The 19,764-nt window shown below is 41.0% G+C and overlaps 1 protein-coding gene across 2 annotated transcripts in view; it reads left to right on the top strand.

Annotated features, from left to right (window-relative positions):
* Positions 1-19,764, top strand: part of ARHGAP1 (Rho GTPase activating protein 1) — a 1,661,218-nt gene that overhangs the window by 371,033 nt on the left and 1,270,421 nt on the right. For both annotated transcript variants that reach the window (XM_044082524.1, XM_044082525.1), the window contains one exon: positions 14,762-14,939. In XM_044082524.1, coding sequence (XP_043938459.1) covers positions 14,810-14,939 — 130 coding nt within the window. In that variant the 5' untranslated portion in view covers positions 14,762-14,809. The remainder of the gene's footprint in view (positions 1-14,761; positions 14,940-19,764) is intronic.

Here is a 19,764-nt window from a genome sequence, read left to right as displayed (position 1 = left end):
GCCTACTGTCACCATTTCTCTCAGTTTATTGCCACTGTCTATTTTTCAGCAGTCATACCTGATTGTCACAGGTCTTCTGTCACACAATCTATCCATCTCTTATCTGGATGTTTGCATTTCCAGTCTCTTCCAAAGCTTTTTCACTAAGCTGTCTCCGTTTTTTCTACACATCTGCTTGAATCACTGTAGTCTGTTGTGTTTGTCTTTTTCTTCAGTTGGATCCACTTTGGTTTCTGCTCTGATCTCATCATTTCTTCATTCTGCTACCCATCTCCGGTGTTTCATCTCCATCACCTTTAGCTTCCTCAACTGCTCTGCCTTCACTCCCACATCTCGGTACCATATAGCAGTACTGGTCACACCACTGTTTTGTGTACCTTACTTTTTAACTTCTTTGACATTCTTGTGTTACACACTACCTGTGACAACTGGCTGAGACTTCCCTTTTTGTCAACCACCCCTTCAGGGTACTTGAAGCTGTTAACCTGTTTCACTGTTTTCCCTTCATTATTTATTTTCACCTTCTTATTCTGAATTCCCCCATTAGCTTTCATGACTACTGTCTTGCTGTACTTAGATTCTTCCCATGTACCCTCAGTTTTGCATTCCATTTCCATATTTGCTGAAGTTCCTGTTCTGCTTGTAATGGCACATCATCTGTATACAGCAGCTTTGTTGATCTCCCACTTCCGACCTGTTGAGTAATGTTGCCCATTACCGTTATGAACAGCAGTGGACTTAAACTGAACTGTGATGTACATCCACACCCACTAGGAGCCCCCCCCGAATCCAAGCACTATTTGTACTTGTGTCATTGCGTTCTTGTACATAGCCTGCATTAATTCTACCAGTGTTTTCCAGGACTTTAAGCCATCTCAGGACTGTCCAAGTCATTTTTCTTGGAACCTTGTCATATGCTTTCTCCAAGTCAAGGAATGCCCAGATGAACTCTTTCCAAGTTTCTAGCTTCTTTTCAACTATTTGTCTTACTGTGCGCATTGGGTCAGTTCTGGTACTTCCTGATCTGAATCTGAATTGCTCTTGCCCATCTTACTTTCTTAAACTGTTTATATTAATTTATCTGTCATTCTCTCCAGAACTTTCATGTAGTGTGATACAAGTTTAATACCTCTGTACTGCCTACAATTGTGATTGTCCCAAAGTGTAACAAAAAATACATGTAGGTTACACACCGCAGGTATATTTAATAGAAAAAATAATAAATAGAAATAGTAGTAAGCGCTTTCACGGACTCCTTTCGCTTCATCAGACTAACCATCTATCTAAACAGCATGACATTTAAAAAGCCTCCCCAGTTACAAGAGTAACCAATCAGCAAAATGTACATACATTAAAGCAACAGTACAATAAAAACACCATATTTATATGTCTAATACAACATTTTAAAACATTGAAAAATATATAAAGCAGAAAAAGGTATAAAACACATAAATATGCAGATAGCCATAAAATGCCAATATAAAAACTGTGCATAACAAAAGATAAAAAAGAGGTAGAAAATACAAGTATTCCACATGATGTAGAATAGCCTGTGTTCTAATGCTTAAGGGCCCTAGCTCTTAAATAGGGTTTGAGAGATACTCTACTATTCAAGCTAGGTGGTCTATCAGCTTGTAGACGCAATATCCAGTTCTGCTCTAAGGCTTCAGTACTGTTATTCAAGTTACCCCCCCCCTCTTGTTAACAGAAACAATTTCCAACACCAATAACTTAAACTTGTGGGTAGGGCCTTCTCTCTCTACATGCACGGCCAATGCACTGCTCTCTTTCACATTCCTAATATCCCTCATATGTTCTAATATCCTGTCTTTAAGAGGTTGATTAGTCTTGCCTATATAAAAGGCAAAACAATAGGTGCTGTAGCTGAAGTAGACTACATTCTTGGTATGGCAATCAGCATAAAAATCTGCTTCTGTCACGAATACCTTATGTGGATGTTTAAATTGTCTCCCAGTGTGTATGTTGGAACAAGCTGTACATCCCCTACAGCTGTAAGTACCAAGTCTATCTGATTGGATGGGTTTATGGGTACCTACAGTCTTATAACAAAGTTGTCTTTTCAGAGATCTGTTACTTTTGAATGTAAAGCGTGGTCCTTCTCCCACCAGTCCACTCACTTCCCTGACACTAGAGAGAATGTCTCATTTGTTCTTTACAACATCACACACCACATGTATGTTGCTAGTAAGAGGCATCCTCAGTACTTCACTGCCTGTTGCTTTCCCACTTGATGTACTTATCCCACTGCTATTAAGGGATCCTGTTCCCTCAACACCTTCTCTATTATAGTATGGTCTACATCTGCCTTCTGTTTTTCTCCAAGCTATACCTATTTGTCTATCTATCTCATTTGCTTTGAACCGTCTATCCATAAATTCTCATTTAAGGGATAAACAGTGCCCCATGTAGATTAGTATCATCATTGTGCAGACACATGATACGGAATATCTCACCTTTCAATACATTCAATTTAGTATGTCTAGGATGCATACTACCATTTTGTAGAACATTATTCTTCCTGACAGGTTTCCTATATAAAGTCATAGAGACCAAGTAAGGGGCATTCCTATGAACTTTGACATAAAGGAATTCATTCTCTCTATCAGAGTATTTATAAGTAAAATTAAGGAAAGTAGTGATATTATTCATGTATATTAAAAACTCCTTAACACGTTCTTCAGTGTCATGCCATAGCAAGAAAATATCATCCACAAACCTTTAATACCGTATAATAGACTCAGAAAATGCATTGCTGCTCTCCCATTGTACCAGGGATAGGTTGGCATAGCTATTGGCACAAGCAGTGCCCATTGCCATGCCAACCTTCTGTATATAATGCTCTTCACCAAACATAAAAACATTATTTTCCAAAATAATTTCCAACAGTGCACATAGTAACCTAACTTTACCTGATTGCATATTTCTTGTATGTAACAGTTCTCTTATATTCTCAATACCCCAGGCATTGGAGATAACCGTAATCTATATCTAGAGTAACTAGCCAACAGGGATCTTCTAACGCTTCTAAATAAATGCCTAGATCATTAAGAAAATTCTTAGTGTCCTTAAGGATTGTAACTATCCCCTTTGTCCTTGTACACAGAGAATAGAATGGTTATTTTCCAGTCATCTGGTTTACACCTTTCTCTCCACACTGCTGCAAGTACGTTCAGAAGTTATTTTTCCCCAATATTTTGATCATATCTGCTATGACCTCCTCTGAGCCTGCTGCTTTCACTGACTTCATTTTCCTTAGTGCTGTTCTTACTTCTTCTAGGATGTGATTTCCCTCCTGTTTTATTGTTGGCTGTCTGTAGAGCAGTACAGCTTCTGTGTTTTTTTTCTTCAATTAGAAACAACTGGATCATGGCTTTCTTTCTGCTTTTGATATCTTTTGGACTGATGAGCAAGTTATTGCTGGTATCCCTTATGAATGCTGTCTTTTGTTTGTGTCTGTGCACTGCAACCTGATGGAACTGGTAGAGTACCTGTGATGCCTTGTTCTTTGCTATTCCGACTGCTCACTTAGCCACTTTGTTAGCCAACTATTATTCTTTCTTAGCCTCTTCCATCTTTTCCATCTCTTACCTTTTACAGCACTTCTTATTTTTTCTTTTGATAACTCCCTGGACTTCTGCATTCCTCCACCAGCCTTCTTATCTACCTTATTTTCCTACCTGGCACAGTCATTCTATAGTCTTCACACATGCTGTTTTGAGATGCTGCCATTCTTCATCTCCACCCATCTCCTCCTCTTCTTGAGGTGCTAAAGCCCTGAGAATTACCTTGACCTACTTTATGATTTCACTACAGTCAATATCCATGTGTTCAACTTAATCTGTGACCTTAGACCCTTCTCTGACCACTGTTTGTAGCTGATTGCACCAGTGTTTTATGCTGTGGTAGGGATACCTTTGCAAGTCTACCTGAATTGCCTGTTGGCCACTCTTATATGTCATCTTGTGACTGTCTCTCTTGGTGAACCATGGGTTTGCCATGTTTAAGCCATTTGTTAGACACCTGCTCTTCCTTCTTTATTTCTGTTACCCTCACCCATGTGGGGCCAGGCAGTCCTCATACACTGTTCTACCTGTCCCAGAATGAGTGTTCAAGCACCCTGTTATCAACACCAACTCATGCTGTCAGGAATGACAGGTAATCCCCCAATTCTTGCCAAGTATCTTTTTTACCCATCTGAGATTTGCTACAACTTCTGTAGGTATGATCCCTGCAGCAGAGAGGATGGTTTTGGTCTCCATATCTCAACAGTTTGATTCTTTGCTACAACTTCTGTAGGTATGATCCCTGCAGCAGTCAGAGGATGGTTTTGGTCTCCATATCTCAATAGTTTGATTCTTTGCTACAACTTCTGTAGGTATGATCCCTGCAGCAGTTAGAGGATGGTTTTGGTCTCCATATCTCATCAGTTTGATTCTTTGCTACAACTTCTGTAGGTATGATCCCTGCAGCAGTTAGAGGATGGTTTTGGTCTCCATATCTCAACAGTTTGATTCTCATCCCTGAGCTTTAACATGTCATCTTGTGAAGTATGTAGGTATGTTACAGGTGTAACAAGTATATACGTTTGTTACAGGTGTAACATCACTGAGAGCAGCCCATATTTCCATATGGAGGTGTGACCTAGAGTAGTGGTAACAGTGTAAAGCTGTTGTACATTACCAGTATTGCACCACTAGCATGCAGTCCCATAGTCTCAATGTTTGGTTTGGTAGACGAATGAAAACCATCCTGGAGTACTGTGGCAGGATAGAAATTGTTGATGGCTTCTTTTATTTATAAGCATGGCGTGATTTTTGCTAATGAGATTATGTGTAGATAGAGAGATATGTTTGCATGCTTTTGTAAGAACGTGTATATATAGTGTAATACATACATGAAGAAAATTATTATTTTTCCCCTTCCTTTTTGTTAAGAGGTGGTATTAACATGCACTATGAAATCACTTACAGTATGTAATCTGCAAGTCTTTTTTTTTTTTTTTAATTAAAGACAACCACTGTATGGCTGTGTTGTGCACATATTGATACTGATTTCCAGTAGGAATAAGTCATAGCACTATTTTGCCTTTTTAACATACTAGAAATCCATGTCTACACTGGCAAGTGTGTAGCACGCTGGGGTGTGACTGAGCTGTGCTTAGCAGTTATGTACATCAGCCCAGCTTGGTCATGACCATCTGAATGGATTTACCCTAGTACAGTGGGATACACATCTGTGCAACAGTGCAATTCATACCGTTCAATTTGGTTGTGCCATATTTGCATAAGATGCTTCTAAATCAGTCCCCAACATTCACCAGTCTGACTCAAGTCTGCCATTTTTAACTGCAGTGAACCACACTTGTCTTCCACTGCCCTGGAAAAGCATAAAATAGCAAAGGAATTAGTAAGACAAGGATAATACAAAAATACTAGGAAAGTACGGTAGGCAATGTCATTTATTGGGCTCTGCTATTGAGAAACATTATTTTACTAGTAAAGCATGTCAGTAAATTTTATATTACATTGTTATGTATGACATAATTTGGAATGCATAATGTGCTGTTTTAATGCTGGTAACTTATTTTACCATCAGTGTATTGAGGAGAGGTAAACCACAACAAGTAAGTGATTAGATGTACATTCACAAATTAGTAAAACAGCCAGACGTGAATTAATTGTGCCTGTGCAATAACAATATCGTTAGAGGTTGATATGACAGACAGACTGTGACTACTACTATGGTTAGTAGTTTTTATTATGATCTTGCATGATTTAAAGGTGTTGTGTGGGAGAATTACTCCTTGCAGGTTTTAAAATGCTACAGCAGCAGAGACCTAGACACAGCAGAAACAACTTACCAGTCTAGGGTGTCACACTTAGGAGGAGCAAGACAGTGGAGAAATAACTTACCAGTCTGGGGTGTCACATGTAGTAGATAGCAAGACACTGGAGAAATAACTTATCAGTTTGGGATGTCACACACAGGAGAGGAGCAAGACACTGTAGAAACAAGTTACCAGTCTGGTGTGTCACATGTAGGATGGAGCAAGACACAGGAGACGCAACTTACCATTTTGGGGTGTCCTGTGTAGGAGGGAGCAAGACACAGGAAAAACAACTTACCAGTCTGGGGTATCATGTGCAGGAGGGAGAAAGACACAGGAGACCCAACTTACCATTCTGGGGTGTCCTGTGTAGGAGGGAGCAAGAGATAGGGCAAACAATACCAGCCTAGGGTGTCGTGTAGGAGGGAGCAAGACAAAGGACAAACAATGTACCAGTCTGGGATGTCACGTGTAGGAGGGAGCAAGACATAGGACAAACAGTGTGTCAGTCTGGGGTGTCACGTGCAGGAGAGAGCAAGACACAAGACAAACAACATACTAGTCTGGTGTGTCACGTCTAGGAGGGAGCAAAACTTAGGACAAAACATGTCAGTCTGGGGTGTCACGTGTAGGAGGGAGCAAGACACAGGAGAAACAACTTACCAGTCTGGGGTGTCACATGCAGGAGGGAGCAAAACACAGGACAAACAATACCAACCTATGGTGTCATGTGTAGGAGGGAGTAAGACACAGGAGACACAACTTACCATTCTGGGGTGTCCTGTGTAGGAGGGAGCAAGACACAGGAAAAGCAACTTACCAGTCTGGGTTATCACGTGCAGGAGGGAGCAAGACACAGGAGACTCAACTTACCATTCTGGGGTGTCCTGTGTAGGAGGGAGCAAGACACAAGGTAAACAACAATACTAGCCTAGGGTGTCACGTATAGGAGGGAGCAAGACAAAGGACAAACAATGTACCAGTCTGGGGTGTCACGTGCAGGACAGAGCAAGACACAAGACAAACAACATACCAGTCTGGTGTGTCATGTGTAAGAGGGAGAAAGACACAGGACAAATAATGTATCAGTCTGGGGTGTCACGTGTAGGAGGGAGCAAGACATAGGACAAACAATGTGTCAGTCTGCTTGGTCACATGCAGGAGAGAGAAAGACACAGGGCAAACAACATACCAGTCTGGGGTGTCACGTGTAGGAAGGAGCAAGACACAGGAGAAACAACTTACATTCTGGGGTGTCCTGTGTAGGAGAGAGCAAGACACAAGAAAAACAACTTACCAGTCTGGGGTGTCACATGCAGGAGGGAGCAAAACACAGGACAAACCATACCAACCTATGGTGTCTTGTGTAGGAGGGAGTAAGACATAGGACAAACAACTTACCAGTCTGGGGTGTCACGTGCAGGAGGGAGCAAAACACAGGACAAACAACGTACCAGTCTGGGGTGTCACATGTAGAAGGGAGCAAGACACAGCAGAAACAACTTACCAGTCTGGGGTGTCACATGTAGGAGGGAGCAAGACACAGGAGAAACAACTTACCAGTCCAGGGTATCACGTGTAGGAGGGAGCGCAACACAGCAGAAAAAACTTACCAGCCTAGGGTGTTATGTATAGGTGAGTGGTTTTAACTGTGCACCACTATTTGCTTTCAAGTTATAAAAATGCTGCAGAAGCAGGGAAAGACGGCAGTGACAACTTGACTCTGGAGGAGAACCACATCCAAATGGATTCTTTGAATGCATATGGGAAATGACTGTTTGTAAAGGGTTAACAAAACAGTCCGAGAGCTAAAACATGGAATTAAGTGGTGGCTAAGCATACAGTGCCACAGGGAAAAGTATCTATACCTAGGCACAGTGTAGGAGAAGAGCTAACAAACTGGAGACTTGTCAGAACAAAAGCCAGGTAGAATGCCATTGCCCACAGCAGTGCTGATTGTGAATATTCCGCATTCCAACCTTTAGCTCCAGATGTGGAGTGCTTTCTCTGTAAATGGTGTGATTAATTTGATGCAGATTAGGATGCCACTGGAATCCTCAGAGGTGCAGATACAAATAATTTCAGACAACTGCAGCAACTGCATTCATACATTGTAGAGTGTTAGTGAATGTTGTTGTTTGTCTTTTTGGCTTTTCCCAGTTAGGGGTCGCCACAGCGGAACTCCGGTCCGCTAATGATTGGCAATAGATTTTTATGGTGCCGAGTTGCCAGCCCGATGCCCAACCTTCAGCAAAGGCATGCCCATTCACGCATGTCTTTCGGAGGCCACTTGACCGTGGGGAGGACATGCAGAATCCACACAGAAGGCACTCCAGCTGAGAATCGAACAGGAGAACCTCTTCCTGTGAGGCAATTCTATTGCTGTACCACCGCGGCTTTTTATAATCCATCAGTCATGGAACCTGTGTACATATGACCCTTACATTTTGTCCTCTCTTGGTGGACCTTCCACATACTGTGTAGCAGAAAGACTTCAGTGTGTGCATGGTAAGCTTGGACATCACAAAGGATAAGTCATTTCACCTGCCAGAAGTATCAGTAACCAGATCTTTACTTATTTCAGTGCATGGTCAGTACAAGTAACAACCACTTACTGTGCTTTAGTACAGAAGGCTGATGTTGACAACAGAATTGCTGCCAACAATAATGTCATAACTGTGATATTCATGACACAGTCTGAGAACAATGGTGCAAAGTTGCAAAGTGTTTTGGCAGGACCCCCTCACCCCCACACCACAGCAGATAGATAATTAAATGGGCATTGACATGGGCTCACGCTTAACACAATGAGGACATTACACAAGGGGAATGGTGGGACACTATGTAGCTTAACACCAGTTTCTTGTAAACATTATACACTTTAACAAAGACACTACATTGTCAGATGTAACAGTGCCCACTGCAGCACCAGTTTAATGGTGTGACAGGTGAAGATATATTTCACAGTTGGTGCCTGAGACATGCAAGGCCTTTACTGCTCAGATGTGCTGTGACATAGCTCAGACACATGCCTCTGCCATTGAGAATCCAGTAGAAATGGGTAGAGTATTACAAGGCATGTTATGTGAGGAATTTCACCAGTACATTAGAATGGTGGAGGCCAGGGACAATGCTATGATGATCCTTATGTGCATTATAGTTGCACACTTAGCTGCCACGTCAGCCTCCATGTGCACACTAGTATAGACTTGCCAGACTCTCATTGGAAATGCAGCTGCACATGGACAGGGGACTGTCTGGAAACATGTGGGACAAGTAGATCGCTCCCCATGTATTTCCAAAAGAAGTGCTACTGGAGACGCAACACAAGAAAGGCAGTCAGGCCTCGACAGCCATCCACAACACATTAGAAACTCTCGGTCAAGGTCTAGGTCACGCAGCCCTACAGCCCATAGGGTCCTCTGCATCTGGTTGATCACACCATTGCAGAAACACAGTGTCAAACTCACATGCCTGCACTTGCACACAATCACTGGGGTCATCACCCACACTCACCTTAGAGAACATTGTGTATTGCACCTTAGACATACAAGTAACATTATGGAACTAAATAATGTCAAGGCAGTAGTCTCCCAGCAGTTATTTTTATTACAGGGATGTCATTGCACAGTTCTTCATTATATCTGGAGAGCAATGATGACACAGTGGTAAACATTCACTTAGTGAAAATGAATCAACACATATACACCTGATACTTGATTAATCAAGTATCATGTTGTATCAAGTATCATACAAATGATACCCGATTAATGATTGGTGGGCTATGCTGCATAGTAATACGGTCAAGTTGCACTGTACTTCAGACAGTTTTTTCCTCATACTTTAATGCTGTTTTACTAGGAAATTATGTGTATGCTTTATTACATAATGTATTGGGATAAGTGACAGCACAGTTATATTGTCAAGGGTTAGGTGTGGTTAATGCAAAGGCATAAAGAATGTTTGAGTTAAGCACACCTTTTCTTATGTTGCTCATATGACCTTCAGAATACATTTCTGGTATTACTAATGGTGGAACAGCACTTCTGTTTCTCTCAGAGGTGTTACGGATGGATGTCAAGTAGTCATTCCAAAGATTCCAATTGCAGCATGTGAAGATGCAGGTTTTCCCTCCACAGAGTACTCGCAGACATCAGAAAGGAAAGTTATATTTTACTTTTTGTTAATGTTGTTTCTTCTTTATTATGTTTTTTAGATATAACAATGGTAACGTTTCCCTTGAACGTGACTTCTGTAGGAGTATCTGCTGTTTGCCATAATTAACATTGATTTTAACCTTACAACCTGTTCTCTATGTCTGCCCTTGGCTATGTTAGGTGATGCAGTGCCAAGTGATACTATACCTCAGACTGTTGTATGCAAGGTGGTGCAATGCAAAGTGATGCTGTACCTCAGACTGTTGTATGCTATGTGGTGCAATGCAAAGTGATACTGTACCTCAGACTGTTGTATGCTGTGTGGTGCAGTGCCAAGTGATACTGTACCTCATAGGTGGTGCAATGCAACGTGATACTGTACCTCAGACTTTTGTATGCTGTGTGGTGCAATGTCAAGTGATACTGTACCTCAGACTTTTGTATGCTAGGTGGTGCAATGCCAAGTGATACTGTACCTCAGACTGTTGTATGCTAGGTGGTGCAATGCCAAGTGATACGGTACCTCATAGGTGGTGCAATGCAAAGTGATACTGTACCTCAGACTTTTGTATGCTGTGTGGTGCAATGTCAAGTGATACTGTACCTCAGACTGTTGTATGCTAGGTGATGCAATGCCATGTGATACTGTACCTCAGACTTTTGTATGCTAGGTGGTGCAATGCTAAGTGATACTGTACCTCAGACTGTTGTATGCTAGGTGGTGCAATGCAAAGTGATACTGTACCTCAGACTGTTGTATGCTAGGTGGTGCAATGCCAAGTGATACGGTACCTCATAGGTGGTGCAATGCAAAGTGATACTGTACCTCAGACTTTTGTATGCTGTGTGGTGCAATGTCAAGTGATACTGTACCTCAGACTGTTGTATGCTAGGTGATGCAATGCCATGTGATACTGTACCTCAGACTTTTGTATGCTAGGTGGTGCAATGCCAAGTGATACTGTACCTCATAGGTGGTGCAATGCAACGTGATACTGTACCTCAGACTGTTGTATGCTAGGTGGTGCAATGCCAAGTGATAAGTGATACTGTACCTCAGACTTTTGTATGCTGTGTGGTGCAATGTCAAGTGATACTGTACCTCAGACTGTTGTATGCTAGGTGATGCAATGCCATGTGATACTGTACCTCAGACTTTTGTATGCTAGGTGGTGCAATGCAACGTGATACTGTACCTCAGACTGTTGTATGCTAGGTGGTGCAATGCCAAGTGATACGGTACCTCATAGGTGGTGCAATGTCAAGTGATACTGTACCTCAGACTTTTGTATGCTGTGTGGTGCAATGTCAAGTGATACTGTACCTCAGACTGTTGTATGCTAGGTGATGCAATGCCATGTGATACTGTACCTCAGACTTTTGTATGCTAGGTGGTGCAATGCCAAGTGATACTGTACCTCAGACTGTTGTATGCTAGGTGGTGCAATGCAAAGTGATACTGTACCTCAGACTTTTGTATGTTAGGTGGTGCAATGCCAAGTGATACTGTACCTCAGACTGTTGTATGCTAGGTGGTGCAATGCCAAGTGATACGGTACCTCATAGGTGGTGCAATGTCAAGTGATACTGTACCTCAGACTTTTGTATGCTGTGTGGTGCAATGTCAAGTGATACTGTACCTCAGACTTTTGTATGCTAGGTGATGCAATGCCATGTGATACTGTACCTCAGACTTTTGTATGCTAGGTGGTGCAATGCTAAGTGACACTGTACCTCAGACTGTTGTATGCTAGGTGGTGCAATGCAAAGTGATACTGTACCTCAGACTTTTGTATGCTAGGTGGTGCAATGCCAAGTGATACTGTACCTCATAGGTGGTGCAATGCAACGTGATACTGTACCTCAGACTTTTGTATGCTGTGTGGTGCAATGTCAAGTGATACTGTACCTCAGACTGTTGTATGCTAGGTGGTGCAATGCCAAGTGACACTGTACCTCAGACTTTTGTATGCTAGGTGGTGCAATGCTAAGTGATACTGTACCTCAGACTGTTGTATGTTAGGTGGTGCAATGTCAAGTGATACTGTACCTCAGACTGTTGTATGCTAGGTGGTGCAATGCCAAGTGATACTGTACCTCAGACTTTTGTATGCTAGGTGGTGCAGTGCTAAGTGATACTGTATCTCAGACTGTTGTATGCTAGGTGGTGCAATGCAAAGTGATACTGTACCTCAGACTGTTGTATGCTAGGTGGTGCAATGCAAAGTGATACTGTACCTCAGACTGTTGTATGCTAGGTGGTGCAATGCAAAGTGATACTGTACTTCAGACTGTTGTATGTTAGGTGGTGCAATTCCAAGTGATACTGTACCTCAGACTGTTGAATGCTAGGTGATGCAATGCCAAGTGATACTGTACCTCAGACTGTTCCTCAGACTGTTGTATGCTAGGTGGTGCAATGCCAAGTGATACTGTACCTCAGACTTTTGTATGCTAGGTGGTGCAGTGCTAAGTGATACTGTGTCTCAGACTGTTGTATGCTAGGTGGTGCAATGCTAAGTGATACTGTACCTCAGACTGTTGTGTGTTAGGTGGTGCAATGTCAAGTGATACTGAACCTCAGACTGTTGTATGCTAGGTGGTGCAATGCCAAGTGATACTGTACCTCAGACTTTTGTATGCTAGGTGGTGCAGTGCTAAGTGATACTGTATCTCAGACTGTTGTATGCTAGGTGGTGCAATGCAAAGTGATACTGTACCTCAGACTGTTGTATGCTAGGTGGTGCAATGCAAAGTGATACTGTACTTCAGACTGTTGTATGTTAGGTGGTGCAATTCCAAGTGATACTGTACCTCAGACTGTTGAATGCTAGGTGGTGCAATGCCAAGTGATACTGTACCTCAGACTGTTGTATGCTAGGTGGTGCAATGCCAAGTGATACTGTACCTCAGACTGTTGTAACGTTTGTCAACACATATTGGCTGTGTCAGAAAGGTGTCTGTAATAGTCATCATTGGTACAGTGCTGAGGGTTAAGTGTTTACATCAGGATTGCAAAGGTGCATCAGTCTTTTGTTAAACTTTCTTCTGCACTAACCTTCATATGTGGTGCACTGAACTGTGCACAAAGATTAAAACCTGTAAAAACTTTGGCACGCCTGAGACAAGAGGCTTACAATGAGAAGCAGCCAAGCTAGCAGCAACAGTGAGTATCTTCACAGGTTGCAAGATAGCCAGAAAAGACTTCAGTCCATGCTACCAATGCGCATAAAATGAGTTGCACAGAGGTGTGAAAGCTGCTTTATTTACGTAAGATAACAGCAGAACTTTCAGTCAGTCAGTCCTCATTTTCATGTCATTAGAGCCTCTGAATAGGTACTTCCTAAACATACTAAACATGTGCCTAAGCATGGCTACTGTCTATCAATCACACGAGCTAAGCTGAGGTCACCCAGCACAAAATCCTGTTATTCATAAGTGCAGTGAGTTTGAATACCACCGTATGTTTATTGGGTAATGGTGCAGTAATTATAATTTAGTCATTTAAAAATATGGGATGAGAGAAGCTTGCTCTTTCAGTAATATGAAACCAGTTGGCGTTACATAATGGCGTAATGACATTGTCTAGAATCTGTAAAGTTAATAAATCCGTATATTTTATTAACGTTTATTTCAAGTCTCTTGTTATAAGAGCTCACTAAGACTTCTTAGTTCTATTTCTTATGTACCAAGATCTACTGACAACAGAAAATAAATACAAAACACCCTTTATAATATTATTTATTAGTGTGATGTTTTGGAAGTGATGCCTGTCAGACACATGCATCTAGCCAGTGTGGCAGGTAAATCTGTATGACCAGAATTCTCGTTTGTTGTGAAATGTTAGTATGTAGTCCTCAGCAGTCATGGGCATTAGCTTTTGAAAAAAAAAATGTATTTAGCTTAATCCTTCTGACAGCAGATGACACCAGAGTCTATATGTTGACATGACTAGCTCCTCCCATTGGTGGAAGCTTAACTCTGCCACTTTGTGGTAGACAGGCCTATATGGTCGATGAGCTTGCTTGTATGGACTGTTCTGTACACACGCAAATCACTTTTCATCTCTTTTAGAAAACTACATGTCTGGCTGCTGACTGTGTAAATAATTGTGTTGTGGTTGCTGAGTTATGTTGTGATAATTCAGGCATCAACATTACTTACCTCATTAGGTGCTGGGCTGCATATCCACAGCTAGACAGCCATAAGTCAAGGCCCTGGCTTCTCAGTGTAGTCTGCTACTCACATTTTTTGAATCAACGTCTAGACTATACTCTGGAGTAAATTTACTTATCAGCTGCATACTTGGAAGATTCTGGGTACACAGATGAGTATCCCCTTTCTTTGCTGAGCATGTTACTTTATGAATCATACAGGACTTGAGTGGCTTGGGCTGTACATAATGTGATTGCAGACCATATTTATGAATGGCACTGCTAAATTGCATTAATAAGTTTTGTGTTAACAGTAACCTTTCTGGAGCTTAACCAGTTCCAGACTTTGTCCAAACCTCATTGCGAGCAGACTTTGATTAAGTTAGGTTTTGCCTATTCTGAGTAATAACAAATTATTTGCATAAATAATGACTAGTAAACCACTGAAGTGGGGCACATAAATGTTTTCAGAAGAGTTACAGTGGTAAGAAATGCATTTCCATACCCTTTAAGAAATGCTGGTCTTTTATTTATGGTCATTATTTAAGCAGCAGCAGCTGAGAGAAATATGTTTTGATGTGTTAATTAAACTTCCTTTTCAGGTGTGTTTTCATCCTTAAACCTCAGGATATTTACAGTTAACTGTAAGCATGGCTACAGATCTGGACCTACATGATGACAAGGAGTTGGATGGCAGAGGATCCTTGGGACAGCTGAAGTTGACATCGATGGATGATCAAGACTGGCCATCAGACGACTCGCAAAACTTAACTTCTCCAGGTAGACACTTTTGTTAAAAAATGAAAAGTTTATTATTAACAGTATGAGGCTTCAGTTGTTTTCTTTCCTCAGCCAAAATATTTCACAGTATATTTAGTACTTGATAGAGTGCTCCGTTAGCTGCGGTTTACATTTTCACAGTATATTTAGTACTTGATAGAGTGCTCCGTTAGCTGCGGTTTACATTTTCACAGTATATTTAGTACTTGATAGAGTGCTCCGTTAGCTGCGGTTTACATTTTCACAGTATATTTAGTACTTGATAGAGTGCTCCGTTAGCTGCGGTTTACATTTTCACAGTATATTTAGTACTTGATAGAGTGCTCCGTTAGCTGCGGTTTACATTTTCACAGTATATTTAGTACTTGATAGAGTGCTCCGTTAGCTGCGGTTTACATTTTCACAGTATATTTAGTACTTGATAGAGTGCTCCGTTAGCTGCGGTTTACATTTTCACAGTATATTTAGTACTTGATAGAGTGCTCCGTTAGCTGCGGTTTACATTTTCACAGTATATTTAGTACTTGATAGAGTGCTCCGTTAGCTGCGGTTTACATTTTCACAGTATATTTAGTACTTGATAGAGTGCTCCGTTAGCTGCGGTTTACATTTTCACAGTATATTTAGTACTTGATAGAGTGCTCCGTTAGCTGCGGTTTACATTTTCACAGTATATTTAGTACTTGATAGAGTGCTCCGTTAGCTGCGGTTTACATTTTCACAGTATATTTAGTACTTGATAGAGTGCTCCGTTAGCTGCGGTTTACATTTTCACAGTATATTTAGTACTTGATAGAGTGCTCCGTTAGCTGCGGTTTACATTTTCACAGTATATTTAGTACTTGATAGAGTGCTCCGTTAGCTGCGGTTTACATTTTCACAGTATATTTAGTACTTGATAGAGTGCTCCGTTAGCTGCGGTTTACATTTTCACAGTATATTTAGTACTTGATAGAGTGCTCCGTTAGCTGCGGTTTACATTTTCACAGTATATTTAGTACTTGATAGAGTGCTCCGTTAGCTGCGGTTTACATTTTCACAGTATATTTAGTACTTGATAGAGTGCTCCGTTAGCTGCGGTTTACATTGATAAGCAGCTCACTGGCAGAGAAACTCAACTCTGCAGCTTTGTGTGTGTGTGTGTCTGAGTGTGTGTGTGTCTGAGTGTGTGTGTGTGTGTGTGTGTGTGTGTGTGTGTGTGTGTGTGTGTGTGTGTGTGTGTGTGTGTGTGTGTGTCTGAGTGTGTGTGTGTCTGAGTGTGTGTGTGTCTGAGTGTGTGTGTGTCTGAGTGTGTGTGTCTGAGTGTGTGTGTGTGTGTGTGTGTGTGTGTGTGTGCTTGCGCTTGCGTGTTTCTGTGCATTTGCGTGCATATACACATTTTTTTCTCTTATTTGTTTTTTTTTTTTATTTTTTATTTTTCTCATAGCAATATCAGCCAAAGTTTGATTGTGTAAGAAAATCGGAACCCTTAATTAGAGCTAAAGTTATTGAGCTTTAGCCAGACTTGCAAATATGTCAGCTATGCAGAATTATTTTTCTACAGGTATGCAGTAATGAAGATGTATATAAAGGTGAAAGTGGCAGTTTACCTCAAGTAGACGGTGAACATTTATTTCTTGCCAACACTGACTTTGGACTTCTCCAGTGATGCCACTTCTTGGCTCTCTGAACCCTGGTGTCTGCCTGGCATGACCTTCAACATAAGGGTCTTTCTCAGATGGAAGAGTCCACACATGACCTCCTGAGCTATGTATGGGTCAGTGATGGGTACAGGACACTAGGGAAATGAGATTTGGAATGGGGATCAGGTGAGCAACATGGCATATTGAGGCCTGCGGGGCTTCTTCATAGACCCAAGTCCCTCCCCTACATACTGACATCAGTTGTTTTTTGCTACACAATTATTTATTTTTCCAAATTTACAAACATCTGTTGTATATTCCTTATGCATGACACACTTAATACATTTTATTTATTTATTTTACATTTGTTGACCAGGCTAGTCTAACTGGACACATGTCCATTTTCAGTAGAGGCCCGGGGAGAAAAGCTCCAAAGAAAAAATCAAAATAGTTGTAACACTAATAAAGGTTACAACAATATAGGCAAAGTACATATTTGTATACATTGTTACAGTTCATTTAATATGACAATACAGTTTAGGAGATCACATAAGATAAATAATTATGAAGAAGTAATCTTATCACTAATCACATTAGCTCTTCATGTCCTCTAGAGCTACAGTGGATATAAAAAGTGTACACACCCCTGTTAAAATGCCAGGTTTTTGTGATATAAAAAATGAGACCACAATAAATCATTTCAAAACTTTTCCCACCTTTAATGTGACCTATATAACCTGTACAATTCAATTGAAAAACAAATCTGTTAGCGGAAAATGTATAAAAAATAAATAAAGTGCAATACGCTGATTGCATAAGTGTGCACACCCTTAAATTAATGCTTTGTTGTGTGTGCACATCCTTAAACTAATACTTTGTTGAAGCACCTTTTGATTTAATTACATCATTCAGTCTCTTGGGTAGGAGTCTATCAGCATGGCACATCTTGACTTGGCTCTTCCTTGCAAAAGAGCTCCAAATCTGTCAGATTGCGAGGGCATCTCTTGTGCACAGCCCTCTTCAGGTCACACCACAGATTTTCTATTGGATTTAGGTCTGGGCTCTGTCTGGGCCATTCCAAAACTTTAATTTTCTTTTGGTGAAGCCATTTTTCTGTTGACTTGGATGTATGCTGGGGGTCATTGTTATGTTGAAAGGTGAAATTCCTCTTCATCTACAGCTTTCTAGCAGACGCCTGAAGATTTTGGGCCAAAAGTGACTGGTATTTGGAACTGTTCATAATTCCCTCCACCTTAACTAAAGCCCCAGTTCCAGCTGAAGAAAAGCAGTCTCAAAGCATGATACTGCCACCACCATGCTTCACCGTGGGGATGGTGTTCTTTTGGTGATGCGAAGTGTTGTTTTTGTGCCAAACGTACTTTTGGAATTGTGGTCAAAAAGTTCAACCTTGGTCTCAACAGACCATAACACATTTTCCCCACATGCTTTTGTGAGACTTGATGTATTGTTTTGCAAATTTTAGCCAGGCCTGGATGCTTTTCTGAAAAGAAAAGGCTTCTGTCTTGCAAACCTACCCCATAGTCCAGACGTATGGAGAATATGGGAGATTGTTGTCACATGTAGTACACAACCAGTACTTGCCAGAAATTCCCACAGCTCCTTCAGTGTTGCTATAGGTCACTTGACAGCCTCCCTGAACAGTTTTCTTCTTGTTTTTTCATCAATTTTGTAGGGATGTCCAGTTCTTTGCAACATCACTGTTGTCCCATATTTTCTCCACTTTTTGATGATTGTCTTCACAGTGTTCCATGGTGTATCCAATGCTGTGGAAATTTTCTTGTACCCTTCTCCTGACTGATACCTTTCAACAATGAGATCCCTTTGATGCTTTGTAAGTTCTTTGCAAACCATGGCTTTTGCTTTAGCAGGCAACTATGTAAATCTCAGGAAAAAGACAGCTGAACTTTATTTGGGGTTAATCAGAGTCTCTTTAATTGATGGCAGGTGTGCACCCAAGAAGACTGAATGCTGTAATTAAATCAAAAGGTGCTTCAACAAAGTATTAGTTTAAGGGTGTGCACACTTATGCAACCAGCTTATTGTATGTTTTTATTTTTTATGTTTTCCCCTAACAGATTTGTTTGTTTTTCAATTGAATTGTACAGGTTATAGGTCACATTAAAGGTGGGAAAAGTTTTGAAATGATTTATTGTGGTCTCATTTTTTTATATCACAAAAACCTGGCATTTTAACAAGGGTGTGTAAACTTATTATATCCACTGTAGATATGGTTGAAACCCACAGCCTGATCTTCTGTAGTTCAAGCCCATTGCTTACATCCTTTAACACAGAGTGCGTTACAGACCTGATCTTCTGTAGTTAAGCTCATTGCTGACCTCCTTTAACACAGAGTGCGTTACAGACCTGATCTGTAGTTAAGCGCATTGTTGACATCCTTTAACACAGAGTGCGTAACAGACCTGATCGTCTGTAGTTAAGCCCATTGCTGACATCCTTTAACACAGAGTGCGTTAACGACCTGATCTTCTGTAGTTAAGTGCATTGCTTACATCCTTTAACACAGAGTGCGTTACAGACCAGATCTTCTGTAGTTAAGCGCATTGCTTACATCCTTTAACACAGAGTGCGTTAACGACCTGATCTTCTGTAGTTAAACCCATTGCTGACTTCCTTTAACACAGAGTGCGTTACAGACCTGATCTTCTGTAGTTAAGCCCATTGCTGACATCTTTTAACACAGAGTGCGTTACAGACCTGATCTTCTGTAGTTAAGCCCATTGCTTACACCCTTTAACACAGAGTGCGTTACAGACCTGATCTTGTGTAGTTCAAGACCATTGCTTACATCCTTTAACACAGAGTGCGTTACAGACCTGATCTTCTGTAGTTAAGCGCATTGCTTACATCCTTTAACACAGAGTGCGTTACAGACCTGATCTGTAGTTAAGCGCATTGCTTACATCCTTTAACACAGAGTGCGTTACAGAAGTGGCACTTTTCATGCATATCATTGTCTTCCAGTCTCTTATTCACTCTGTGTAGTATTTACCTTTCTCAATGTAGATACCAAACGTTAATCCAAACCGTATGTATACTTTGAGACCAACAGAAACTAGACATACTAATGTTTTCTTGTACATTTTATATCATCCTATTTTAATTTTTCCTTAATCTTTCACTGATGTCACCATTATTCTGTGAAAATGTTCTGTGCTTAAACA

Source organism: Protopterus annectens, chromosome 9.part0 (assembly GCF_019279795.1).
Source record: "Protopterus annectens isolate FY-2018-M chromosome 9.part0, PAN1.0, whole genome shotgun sequence".
Lineage (NCBI taxonomy): Eukaryota > Metazoa > Chordata > Ceratodontiformes > Protopteridae > Protopterus > Protopterus annectens.
Note: the sequence above shows the minus strand (reverse complement) of the source record. Positions and strands in the feature narration are given on the sequence as shown.